Source organism: Salvelinus alpinus, unplaced genomic scaffold (genome assembly GCF_045679555.1).
Source record: "Salvelinus alpinus unplaced genomic scaffold, SLU_Salpinus.1 scaffold_40, whole genome shotgun sequence".
Lineage (NCBI taxonomy): Eukaryota > Metazoa > Chordata > Actinopteri > Salmoniformes > Salmonidae > Salvelinus > Salvelinus alpinus.
The window spans coordinates 342,582-356,693 of NW_027255981.1; the positions used below are offsets into that span (position 1 = coordinate 342,582).

At 41.3% G+C, this 14,112-nt stretch overlaps 1 protein-coding gene across 1 annotated transcript; it reads left to right on the plus strand.

Annotated features, from left to right (window-relative positions):
* The first annotated feature begins 1,019 nt into the window (after positions 1-1,019).
* On the plus strand, positions 1,020-10,635 carry LOC139566979 (gastrula zinc finger protein XlCGF57.1-like). Its single transcript, XM_071388370.1, has 2 exons — positions 1,020-1,315; positions 8,659-10,635. Exons 1-2 carry the CDS (start codon positions 1,150-1,152, stop codon positions 9,984-9,986), a joined length of 1,494 nt encoding a protein of 497 aa, XP_071244471.1. The 5' UTR covers positions 1,020-1,149; the 3' UTR covers positions 9,987-10,635.
* Positions 10,636-14,112: the final 3,477 nt, after the last annotated feature.

The following is a 14,112-nucleotide window of genomic DNA, read 5'->3' on the forward strand; positions in this document are numbered from 1 at the left end:
TGTCTTAGCAAACCAACTGACTAGCCAGTCTATGATCTTATGATAACCACTGTTTGCCTGCATTTAATTAGTTATCGTTTTCCTTTACTACTGGTCTGGCTGCTTTGTACATTAGTAAACCCAATCCAACTGGCGGCGCTGTTGCACATTTCCGGGTGCGCCAGCCGCTGTTAAACACAAAAGAAGAAGAAAACCACAAAACTAGATTTAGTTTAGAAGAAGAGAATGGCCAAGGAGAATTTTTTTTAAATTGCCCTTACAAAAAAAGTCCCGCAGGAAAACAATCCTGCAGATAGTCGTCAAATAAATCTTGCAGTATTTTTTCCTGCAGGAATTGGCCCCAAAATACAGTGGGATATCCTGTAGGTAAGATTCCTGTAGGTAATTCCACAAGATTTTCAGGGCCATTTTCCTCTGGACAACCTGCAGGATCCCTTCCTCATCCTTCAGAGAGAATTTCCTGTATGATAATCTACTTTCTTTCAAAGGAATGGACAGAAAGCACAAGATATCAGATTGCATGGCAATTGTATTATTCAATGCAGCAACAGAGGATGTGTTTGATTATCCATTTCACTTGCACTGCATAAAAGATGATTCCTAGGAGAAAGAAAATATGAGTTTTTTTTATAAATATGGTAAAAGCATATGTTGTAACGAGTGAGTAATGGTGACATCACATGAACAGTTTATGTGTATTTGTGTTAAGAGAAACGGTTGTCTGCCAAGGTAAACTTGTTAATAGTTGATTGCCTGGTACACGAACAACATCTGGGAGTATGCATGTGTGTTACTGTCCTGTGCAGTCCCACCCACTCAGGCCCCAGAGACTGAGCAGGGTATTTGAGTTTGCGAATGACTGAAGGAATGGGAATGGGAATGTATATATTTTTTATTCATACTTTTTGGGGAGTTTGTGTGGATTCATCTTAATTTCCCCTTCCCCTATGGAGTTTGTTTTGTAAATGTTTCACCCCCGTCCATTTGGTGGCGACAATACGCCTTTTGCGTGTATTTCGCCATGAAACCCAAAGAAGAAAGAGGAAGTAGATTTGGAGACTAATTTGTTTTGGTTATGAACATTCCTTGCGGATTCAATACCTACTGACTGGACGGAATAGGCCGACTACCCACCTCACTCAGTCGAAAATGTCTAAACTGCAGTCGTTTCGTGTGTTTTTAAATGAGCGTTTAACGGCGGCTGCCCTGGAGATTTTCGTGGCAGTTGAGAAAACGGTGGCAGAGTACAAGGAGGAGAATGATCGGCTACGGAGACTGCTGCGGATCACACCGAAGATAAAACTAAGTAGAATTGGTTAGTATGTAGCTAGTAGATATCTACCAGGGGATCTAGGGTTATGTAATTATGTAATGGATAAACGCCCGACAAATTTTCCCCAAGCTGGTAATGTACAGAACTCAGGCCTTTATCCCGCTTATATACCACAGTTGCCAAATAAAACAATACTAAAGTACACTTACCAGGGGAAAAAATGAATATTTTTTTTACAAGATGAATACTTTAATCTTTTGGTTGCTAGACGCGACCCAGTCGTTCGTTTAGTTCGATATTCATGGACGCTGCCCAGTTCGTTCTATAGCTAGCAAGGCAACGTTCTTGCCCCTTGCTTGCTAGCTAGCCAACTAGCTACGGCTAATACAGTCACGACCTCTGCAGACAGTAGCTACATTTGCGTGTGTTTAAGCTGCTTTCTATTGACATTAATTTGGATACATCCATACCAACTAGCGGATGTTGCCCGATGTTTCCTTGCATAGCTAGAATAGTTTGCTTTGTCAGGGCTGCCAACTTTTGAAAAAAGCTTGAGATTTGCGATGTGAATTTCTTTGCCCCCTGGCACAACCCCTAGGCGGGGGACTGGGGAATATATTTAAAGCGAATTTCATGCCATTCTACGTATTTTGACACAGGCCTAAACTATGACCAGAGTGGGCAATAAAAACCATAGGTCAGGTGTATTCAGGGTGCTTTGAACATTTAAATGAACACTCGAACTTCGACGACTTTGTTACTTGTAGATTTTTTGGGGGGTGAAATTGACACTTTTAGGTTCACAATCTGTTCAACACAATTATTTGTATAGTTACAAATCAGGTCACCTTACAAAACTTCCCTGCTAAAACACACTGTAGATCTGTCTGCTGCTTTTAAGTTGTCACAGCCTAAATGACAAGCACCAAATGAGGGGACTAATGTGATTACATCGACTTTTGTACATGCTGTCAAAAGGCTGCATTCTGCAATAAGGATGGGAGTACCAGCAACCTAATTTAGTTGACAACATTGTACATGCTCCTTTTAGTTAAATAAATTCAGCGGAGAACATTCTCTCTCTCCATTCAGCTCCACTCTAATCTTGAGGTGTGTTTCTTTAAAACATGCATCCAATCCTGTTGATCCCTTTCATAACTATAGAAAAAAGAATGTTAACCTTCATTTAACTAGGCAAGTCAGTAAGGAACAAATTTTTATTTACAATGACAGTCTAGGAACAGTGGGTTTACTGCCTTGTTCAGGGACAGAACAACAGATTTACACCTTGTCAGCTCTGGAATTCGATCTAGCAACTTTTCGGTTACTGGCCCAATGCTCTAACCACTAGGCACCTGCCGCCCCTAGACCAATGAAATGCTTCAATGTGCCACGGGTTCAAAGTGCCGTGGCAAGACAGGCCAATTAGAGGTTTCGCTCGTGATGTTAAGTTGCCGGCGCAGATGAGATCGCATGGTCCGATTTCAAAAACTATTTGGAGCACAGTTGAAAATTGTGTTTCTATTTAATCCTCAGGTATCCTAAAATGTAAATAAACTATAATATTTCATACGGAAAGAAGTATGTTCAATAGAAAAGTAAAATTAGTAAGCGCGCAGTCTATTGGCGTGCTCTTCACCGCGTGCCAACAATGATTTTGAACCAGGAGTCTTTGTACAAAAACGTAAATTTCTTGCTCATTTTGAAGATACAAGCCTAAGACAATGAACAAAGACTGTTGGCATCTAGTGTAAGCCATGGGAATTGCAATCTGGGAGCTGGAATTACATAGAACCCATAGCTTTCCATTATAAGAGCCTGGGAGCTCCAAAAAAAAAATTGGGGGGGGGGGGGAATTCGCCTGCCATATCAATTGTGTTCTAGTCTGACATTATTTTAACATTTCTAGAAACTTCAAAGTGTTTTCTATCCAATACTACCAATTATATGCATATCCTGGCTTCTGGGCCTGAGCAACAGGCAGTTTACTTTGGGCACATCAGTCATGCGGAAATTCAGGAAAATAGACCCTAGCTCTTTAATTTACTTTACCAGATGCCTTTTATGAAGATTTGTCATAAGAAAATGAAAACGCAATCGAAAATCTTCAAAAAAGGCATTTGATAGACGTAAATTCATCCATAAAAATAAATATAATTTGATCTTAAATGACCTCTGCGCGTTTTCATGAATTTCGTTATCTTGCAGCCAATTCACAACATTATGGGAAAGGATATGGAAGTGAAACAGAAGGGTCATCACTTTCACCAAAGATTTGCGATTATATTGACAAGATGGTCGGCTAACCGCTCTAACAATGGAAATGCATGTCCGCAAAAGGCAGGCGGCGAGGTCAGGTGGGAACATTCTAGCCAATGAGAGGCCAGATATGCGTGTGAACAACAGGTGCAACTCCGATATAAAATATTTTTGCGCAAAGTTGCTGGAATGTCACGTGCATTACACTTATATCAGTACATGCGTAACAACCTATAAGCATTATGAAACTTATATTCGATCAAATATTATCTTGACCAAATTTGACACTCTTGGTCTGCTTAACGCTTGATTTCGCACAGATAGATTTTGGGCGGAGTCGAACCCTCTCACTTCGCCTCTACATCTCTGCTCGTATAGCTGTCGCAAAAAAATTGGTTAATGCTAGTGTTTCCCTGGTCAGATGTTGCTGATGCATGTCAGATGCCTGGATAGGTATTTTACGTATCAGCACTGGCAATCTACTCCAATATAAGAATACTGTGGTTTGAGGGTGCCAGAGCGCAGAATAATTGAGGAATATATGAACGACCTAGTACCCAGTTATGACAGGTGTCAGTAAACATCGGCAAAAAAAACGTAATTAAATTGTTGCCAGTGTAACGCAGTTAAGAATGTGCCGTAAGCTCACTCCACAGCCAGCTTGAAATATCCTGGATGGAGCCATCCAATAGATACCTTTGTGTGGCTCAACCCGTCGCAACATTGTCAAGTTTCATAGTTACCCACTAACCCTCTTGATAACATGAAAACACTCTAACCAGATCTGCTAGGACGAGTAAAATGGTCAGAGTGAGGTATTCTCTTATTTGTGCCTGGAAGTAGCTGTTAGCTTGGGTGTTTGACTGACGTTTTGAGGTACGGACGCTCGGATCAATCCTACTCCTCAGCCAGAGGTTCCAGTGTGCACTCTGAGACCGAAACGCTCTGAATTTACGAACGGACAATCTGACCACGCTCTGAATTTACTGATTGCCCAGAACACACTCTGAACACACTCTGACACTCGAGAGTGAATTTACGAATAGAGCACCCTATATGTTATAGCAATCTGCTGCCCTATGACACAGTCAAAGCTGGTCACGCAACCATTGGTTGATGCATGCAATGTCTGAGCAAGGGAACACAACCGAAGATGTCTATACTGTCTCTGGCTGGTGGTGGCTCAAAAGTTGATGAATAAATAAGTTGAGGGTGTGACGAGGGCTTGATCACTCACTGGCCAATCAACGTTCTCCTTGGCTTAGTACTGCATGCTGTTGTCTCAAGTTGTGTAGGTTTTTGATGGTCTTTGCGTTATCATCCACTCCAATTCGGCTGGAGGGCACAGAATATTCTCTTCATAGCCCATTGTAAATTGATAGCGTTTATTACATAGCATGCAGTAACGAATAATAGCAACAGTTAAATGAATCCAGTTTTGCTTAATATGTTTGTCATGTTTGCAGTCTACAATGTTCTATTTGGCTTCAACATGTAGGCCTAAATGCTTTTGCAATCTAGAAATTTGGCACTGTTGGGTTGTAATTTGAAATACTTGCTACACCAGAAGTTAATGTTTATATATAGGGGGAATGTATATGTTGGGGTCAATTAAGGGTGGATATGAGCCATGGGCTTGGAGAGTGCCTTTTCCCTTACTTAGTAAATCACATGGTTGTGGTCACTGATAAGGGTGGATAGCGAGGAATGGCAGCAGAGGTCAGGTCACATGAAGGGACAAGGAACAGTTTATTACCCACGTCCTGCTTGGCAACAAAGATGTCATGTTTAGAGAAAAGTTGATAAAAATGTATACCTTAAGGTGGGTATAAATACTGCTGCTGGTGGGAGCATGTCTTTGTCTGATCAGCTGTGTGACCCAGTGGGTGAATAAACTTGGTTTAAGCTTTACTAATCGTCTGAGTTTTTACTCCGTTTATTTAGAACCTAACAGCACGTTTTCAATAGCAAAGATCTATTTGCCGTTGATATGGAATTATAGGACTGAATAATTTAAATAAGTTTGGAGGAGTGCTTATTTGGTAATCAGACAAGACTCACTCTTTGAAAATGGGATGGATACTTGAACAAGCAAAATGATGTATGCAGGTAACTATGTGATTTATGCAAAAACCTCATATTTCAAGGCATTCTTACGAGTACACCATTTAAAAACCTTCCATTGATGGGCTACTTGGCTAATGCATGGCCAGGATAAAAGACACTGATGCATTGCTGTTAAACCAGACTTCATTATAGTATTCTAAAATTGATTAAGTCATTTTTTCCCCTCATCAATCTACAGTGGGGCAAAAAAGTATTTAGTCAGCCACCAATTGTGCAAGTTCTCCCACTTAAAGATGAGAGAGGCCTGTAATTTTCATCATAGGTACACTTCAACTATGACAGACAAAATGAGGGGGAAAAATCCAGAAAATCACATTTGTAGGATTTTTTATGAATTTATTTGCAAATTATGGTGGAAAATAAGTATTTGGTCACCTACAAACAAGCAAGATTTCTGGCTCTCACAGACCTGTAACTTCTTCTTTAAGAGGCTCCTCTGTCCTCCACTCGTTACCTGTATTAATGGCACCTGTTTGAACTTGTTATCAGTATAAAAGACACCTGTCCACAACCTCAAACAGTCACACTCCAAACTCCACTATGGCCAAGACCAAAGAGCTGTCAAAGGACACCAGAAACAAAATTGTAGACCTGCACCAGGCTGGGAAGACTGAATCTGCAATAGGTAAGCAGCTTGGTTTGAAGAAATCAACTGTGGGAGCAATTATTAGGAAATGGAAGACATACAAGACCACTGATAATCTCCCTCGATCTGGGGCTCCACGCAAGATCTCACCCCGTGGGGTCAAAATGATCACAAGAACGGTGAGCAAAAATCCCAGAACCACACGGGGGGACCTAGTGAATGACCTGCAGAGAGCTGGGACCAAAGTAACAAAGCCTACCATCAGTAACACACTACGCCGCCAGGGACTCAAATCCTGCAGTGCCAGACGTGTTCCCCTGCTTAAGCCAATACATGTCCAGGCCCGTCTGAAGTTTGCTAGAGAGCATTTGGATGATCCAGAAGAAGATTGGGAGAATGTCATATGGTCAGATGAAACCAAAATATAACTTTTTGGTAAAAACTCAACTCGTCGTGTTTGGAGGACAAAGAATGTTGAGTTGCATCCAAAGAACACCATACCTACTGTGAAGCATGGGGGTGGAAACATCATGCTTTGGGGCTGTTTTTCTGCAAAGGGACCAGGACGACTGATCCGTGTAAAGGAAAGAATGGGGCCATGTATCGTGAGATTTTGAGTGAAAACCTCCTTCCATCAGCAAGGGCATTGAAGATGAAATGTGGCTGGGTCTTTCAGCATGACAATGATCCCAAACACACCGCCCGGGCAACGAAGGAGTGGCTTCGTAAGAAGCATTAAGGTCCTGGAGTGGCCTAGCCAGTCTCCAGATCTCAACCCCGTAGAAATCTTTGGAGGGAGTTGAAAGTCCGTGTTGCCCAGCAACAGCCCCAAAACATCACTGCTCTAGAGGAGATCTGCATGGAGGAATGGGCCAAAATACCGGCAACAGTGTGTGAACCTTGTGAAGACTTACAGAAAACGTTTGACCTCTGTCATTGCCAACAAAGGGTATATAACAAAGTATTGAGAAACTTTTGTTATTGACCAAATACTTATTTTCCACCATCATTTGCAAATAAATTCATTAAAAATCCTACAATGTGATTTTCTGGAGAAAAAAAATCTCATTTTGTCTGTCATAGTTGAAGTGTACCTATGATAAATTACAGGCCTCATCTTTTTAAGTGGGAGAACTTGCACAATTGGTGGCTGACTAAATACTTTTTTGCCCCACTGTATACACAATACCCCATAATGACAAAGAAAAAACAGGTTTTTAGAAATTGTAGCAAATGGAAACATAAGTATTCAGACCCTTGACTCAGTACTTTGTTGAAGCACCTTTGGCAGCGACTACAACCTCGAGTCTTCTTGGGTATGACGCTACAAACTTGGCACACCTGTATTTGGGGAGTTTCTCCTATTCTTCTCTGTAGATCCTCTCAAGCTCTGTCAGGTTGGATGGGGAGCGTTGCTGCACAGCTATTTTCAGGTCTCTCCAGAGATGTTAGAGCAGGTTTAAGTCCGGGCTCTGGCTGGGCCACTCAAGGACATTTAGAGACATGTCCTGAAGCCACTCCTGCATTGTCTTGGCTGTGTGATTAGGGTCTTTTTCCTGTTGGAAGGTGAACCTTCGCCCCCAGTCTGAGGTCCTGAGCGCTCTGGAGCAGATTTTCATCAAGGATCTCTCTGTACTTCGCTCCATTCATCTTTCCCTCGATCCTGACTAGGAAGAGTCTTGGTGCTTCCAAACTTCCAGTTAAGAATGATGGAGGCCACTGTGTTCTTGGGGACCTTCAATGCTGCAGACATTTTTTGGTACCCTTCCCCAGATCTGTGCCTCGACACAATCCTGTCTCGGAGCTCTACGGATAATTCCTTCGACCTCATAACTTTGTTTTTGCTCTGACATGCACCTTATATAGACAGGAGTGTGCCTTTCCAAATCATGTCCAATCAATTGAAATTACCACAGATGGACTCTAAATTTTAGAAACATCAAGGATAATCAATAGAAACAGGATGCACCCGAGCTCAATTTCGAGTCTCATAGTCAAGGGTCTGAATACTTATGTAAATAAGGTATGTTTTTTTATTTTGAATACATTTGCTAAAATTTCTAAAAACCTGTTTTCGCTTTGTCATTATGGGGTATTGTGTATAGATTGAGGAAACATTCATTTGATACATTTTAGAATAAGGCTGTAACGTAACAAAATGTGGAAAAAGTGAAGGGGTCTGAATACTTTCCGAATACAAGTATCTTGTGATAGTGGACTTTTGAAGTTGCTTTGAGACATGATTTGGGGGTACGTGTAAGACTAAGAAGAGATGCAAAGAAGTAATTGAAAATGGATTCAATTTTTTTTTTTTTTTTTTTGAATTTCTGTTTACTTCCTGAATTTACTGACTTCAATTCAAATTGACCCCAATTTGTATAGATAATATCTGCTCCTTTCTCCTTCCCTCCAGACTCCCTGCAGCTCTCGCTTGCTGTCTCTGAAGAGGTTCCCTTTGAGCAGCAGCACTGTGAGCAGGAGTGGAGCACAAGACTGGGGCAGGAGGATCCAGAGCCCACACAGATTAAAGAGGAACAGGAGGAAGTCTGTACCAGTCAGGAGAAAGAGACGCTTCAAGGGATGGAGGCTGATATCATAGAGTTCAAATTCACTCCTTGTGTGAAAAGTGAATGTGATCAGGAGGACACACTTCAGTCCTTGACTCTTCCCCAAACCCAAACTGTGGAGAACAGAGATAGTGACTCTAAACTAGTGGATCTCAAACCTTTTGGCAATGTGACTCAACCAAATAATCAAAACAATGACTCCAGCCACACCACGTCTATAAAAACTCAACGCTGCCGTGACTGTGGTGAAACATTTGCTTTGAAAGCTGACCTGCAGAGGCATTTGACTCTCACTAAGATGAGACCCAAGGAATGCAGATTCTGCAAAAAACACTACAACTCCACCTGTAAACTGAAGGCCCATGTCCGACTCTGTCACGTGGATAAACCCTGCTCCATTTGTGGCAAGACCTTCAAATACAAAGGGGTTCTGTCCAGGCACATGAGGACTCATACAGGAGAGACAGGAGAGAAACCATTTAGTTGTGGTGACTGCGGGAAAAGCTTCAAACGCAAGCAGCATCTAACCAACCATGTACGGACTCACACAGGAGAAAAACCATTCAGCTGTGGAGACTGTGGTAAAAGCTTCATTCAGAAGGGACATCTAACCGAACATATTCGAACCCATACAGGAGAGAAACCATTTAGCTGTGATGACTGTGGGAAAAAAAGCTTTAATCAGAAGTGGCTCCTAACCGAACATATACGGACTCATACAGGGGAGAAACCATTTAACTGTAGTGACTGCGGGAAAAGCTTTAGTTACAAGGGGGACTTAAGGAGGCATATGCTGACTCACACAGGAGAGAAACCATTTAGCTGTGGTGACTGCGGAAGATGTTTCAATCATAAGGGGCACCTAAGGAAGCATATATTGACTCACACAGGAGTGAAACCATTTAGCTGTGGTGACTGTGGGAAAAGCTTCAATCAGAAGGCAGCCCTAAAGACACACATACTGACTCACACAGGAGTGAAACCATTTAGCTGTGGTGATTGCGGGAAAAGCTTCTATCAGAAGGGACACCTGAATGAACATATTCGGACTCACACAGGAGAGAAACAACATGTCTGCTCAGTATGTGGTAAAGGATTCACTCAGAAGGCTCATCTGGTGAGACATATAAATAACGTCCACAAAGAAAGGAAACGGGACGAAAACAGGAAATAAGAAATTAGGAGAAAGATCTTTTGTCAGATTAAAAAGGCAGTATGTGGACAGGACAACACTCCTAGGAAAACACAAAGAAAAGCAAAATAAGTGTGGGTCATTCATGCTGTAGGTTTCAGATAAATAGAGGAATGATATTTTGTCGGCCTACAATTGGGGTAAGGGTAGCGACCATAGTGCCACCACTACCAACCTTGTTAGCCTAATGGTTTTGGACCTCTGGTGTAATATTTGAGGGGTTTGACTGATAGTCGCAGGAACTGAGTTTGAGTCCTGGTATTTTTTACCATGTCATTCTTAATCCAGAGGTCTTTGGTGGCTCAGATTGCTTATCTAGCTAAATATATTGTTCTGAACTGTTTGATTTGTCTTCCTAATCATGTTTCTTTAACTTTAAATATATATTATTTATAACCACAGTAAGGAAAGGTGATAGATAGCCTATGGATATTTTGCTCTGAACTTGCCACCCGAAGCAATTTTAGTCAGGGACCATATTTTAGTCCTGTTTTAGGCCTCTCAAATATGTACAAATACATCATACAACGGAGCATATGTATTCCATTCTCTGTATAGTGAACAGAAGATTGCTGTTCAAGGTCATGTATATTAAAATGTAGAGGAAAATAAAGTGCTTGCTAAATGCTGATGGAGTGCTGAACTGCCGAATAGAGATACCCTGTTAATTCTATCCATCATTTTTAGTGAGCCTAAAACACGATTTACTCTAAAAGCATTTGTCTAATTCAATTTGTGCAATCAAAATGTTTTACTCTTAACTATTATCCATGAGTGCTGTAGCTATGCAAAGGTATTCCTGTGTTAAACATTACAGCAGCCATTTGGCATAGACTTAATTTTATCTGATTTCAAGGGCAGAAGCAAACCAAAAAAGCAACTTATTAAGGGTAAATGGCAATGTGTGCAACAGCGTGAGAGTTGTCCTACTTTCGAAAACACAAATGCTGTTTATTACGTGCCACATCAGGCTTGTTGTTTGGGGGCTTACAGTAATTCTGTAAAATTACCTATGTGACAATATATTTTTTTTGTTGCCTGCCTGCCTGCCAGGAATTGCATTGAATCGATTAATCAGATCCATGATTAGTTGAGTCCAGGGTTCAAAATAATGACTCGATGTACCTACAGTTGAAGTCGGAAGTTTACATACACTTAGGTTGGAGTCATTAAAACTCATTTTTCAACCACTCCACAAATTTCTTGTTAACAAACTATAGTTTTGGCAAGTTTTTTAGGACATCTACTTTTTCCAACAATTGTTTACAGATTATTTCACTGTATCACAATTCCAGTGGGTCAGAAGTTTACATACCGGTACACTAAGTTGACTGTGCCTTTAAACCGCTTGGAAAATTCCAGAAAATGTCATGGCTTTAGAAGCTTCTGATAGGCTAATTGACATAATGAGTCAATTTGAGGTGTACCTGTAGATGTATTTCAAGGCCTACCTTCAAACTCAGTGCTTCTTTGCTTGACCTCATGAGAAAATCAAAAGAAATCAGCCAAGACTTCAGAAAAACAATTGTAGACCTCCACAAGTCTGATTCATCCTTGGGAGCAATTTCCAAATGCTTGAAGGTACCACGTTCATCTGTACAAACAATAGTACGCAAGTATAAACACCATGGGACCACGCAGCCGTCATACCGCTCAGGAAGGAGACGCGTTCTGTCTCCTAGAGATGAACGTACTTTGGTGCGAAAAGTGCAAATCAATCCCAGAACAACAGCGAAGGACCTTGTGAAGATGCTGGAGGAAATAGGTACAAAAGTATCTATATTCACAGTAAAATGAATCCTATATCGACATAACCTGAAAGGCCGCTCAGCAAGGAAGAAGCCACTGCTCCAAAACCGCCATAAAAAAGACTACGGTTTGTAACTGCACAGGGGAACAAAGATTGTACTTTTTGGAGAAATGTCCTCTGGTCTGATGAAACAAAAATAAAACTGTTTGGCCATAATGATCATTGTTATGTTAGGAGGAAAAAGGGGGAGGCTTGCAAGCCAAAGAACACCATCCCAACCGTGAAGCACGGGAGTAACATCATGTTGTGGGGGTGCTTTGCTGCAGGAGGGACTGGTGCACTTCACAAAATAGATGGCATCATGAGGAAAGAAAAGTGTGGATATATTGAAACAACATCTCAAGACATCAGTCAGGAAGTTAAAGCTTGGTCACAAATGGGTCTTCCAAATGAACAATGACCCCAAGCATACTTCCAAAGTTGTGGCAGAATGGCTTAAGGACAACAAAGTCAAGGTATTAGAGTGGCCATCACAAAGTCCTGACCTCAATTCTATAGAAAGTTTGTGGGCAGGACTGAAAAGGTGTGCGTGAGCAAGGAGGCCTACAAACCTGACTCAGTTATACCAGCTCTGTCAGGAGGAATGGGCCAAAATTCACCCAACTTATTGTTGGAAGCTTGTGGAAGGCTACCCAAAACGTTTGACCCAAGTTAAACAATTTAAAGGCAATGCTACCAAATACTAATTGAGTGTATGTAAACTTCTAGCCCACTGGGAATGTGATGAAAGAAATAAAAGCTGAAATAAATTATTCTCTACTATTATTCTGACATTTCACATTCTTAAAATAAAGTGGTGATCCTAACTGACCTAAAACAGGGAATTTTTACTAGGATTAAATGTCAGGAATTGTGAAAAACTGAGTTCAACTGTATTTGGCTAAGGTGTATGTAAACTTCCGACTTCAACTGTGACTGCAGAGATGGAGGACAAGCATGTGAAGACTCAAGAGGGAGAAAGAGCTGTGGCAAAGGGAACTGTGTATGTCAACGGAAAGAGAGAGGTATTTTCTTTCTCTGTACTTTACTTTTTTTTCTACAGTAATTGTAATTATTTATCACATTTTGTGAGGGTGTTATGATTGATTGGTCTGTGGTTGACTAACTACGGGGTTCTCAAAGCTATCGTCAGGGACCCCCAGCCGTTCCATGTGTTTGATCTATTCTAGAGCTAGCACACCTGATTCAAATTTGTCAACTAATTATCAAGCCCTTGATTAGGTGAATCAGGTGAGCTAGTTCAGGGCTACAAAAAAAAATTGTGAAACGTCTGGGGGTACCCGAGGAGGGGTTTGAGAATCACTGATCAGGAGCAAAAGCCTATCATCATTCCTGGTACTGGTATCTTGATATAGTATGAGTCTTTTGAGCAAAGTGATAGCAAGTAAGAACATGAACCTTCCAGTGGGCCTTTTCTGAAGAGAGAGAGAGAAAGAGTGTGTGTGGCGTATGTGCATGTCCATTGTAACTCTGTGTCCACAGGATGATGTGATTAGAGGAGTCCAAGCTGAGCGTGGAGTCAGCTGTTCCACACGCAGCTCACACCACCCAACAACCGAAGATGAGCAGAATGGCCAGGGCCATGGACAGAGTTCAAAGAGAAAGGAAGGCAGAAAGACAGGAGTGGAAAAGAGAGATGGAGAGACAGTCAAGGAAAGCTTAGGTGCAGAGGTGAAGAATGAGATCTGTAAGACCTGCAAGAGAGAGAAAGATGAGTTTGAAGGTAAAGAATTTGTAAAAGAAAGAAAACAATTGAAGGGAAGAGAAATAGTAGATGAAGATGGCGAACAAGGAATTGGATAAGGAGGAGGTAGATAAGAAAAAGAAGGAGGTGGTGAGGGAGAGAGAGAGGAGGATAGTTGAACAAGAAGATAGAGACAGAGGAGAAAAAAACAACAGCCTTGGGGAAGGAGAAAGAGATGCTGGAGAAGAAGAGGCATAATTTGGACATAAAGGAGAAAGAGTTGGAGAGAAAAATGGTGGACAGAAAGGAGATGAGAGAAAGGAAGAAATGGACAGGAAATAAAATGGAGACACAAAAGTTTGGGGAAAAGGATAAAGGGTTGGAGAAGAAGTGGAGAAGAAAAACAACAGTCTTGAGAAAGAGATGCTGGAGAAGAAGAGAGTTTGGAAACAAGAGAGAAAGATGTGGAAAAGAAGGTGGCTAGGAAGAAGGATGTCTCTCTCTTTAAAATAGTCCAACATCAGAACAAATACAAGGTGTACACCTATGTATTTTCCTCTGCAATGCTTTTGTACATTTCTATGTAAAATGTGTAGTCTTCTCATACTGTAGTT

What these genes read in the sequence shown, in the direction of transcription:
- LOC139566979 (XM_071388370.1), top strand. Translation starts at nt 1,150, where the DNA reads ATGTCTAAACTGCAGTCGTTTCGTGTGTTTTTAAATGAGCGTTTAACG. An exon ending in GATAAAACTAAGTAGAATTG is followed by an intron (nt 1,316 to 8,658) that starts GTTAGTATGTAG and finishes CCTTCCCTCCAG; the next exon opens with ACTCCCTGCAGCTCTCGCTT.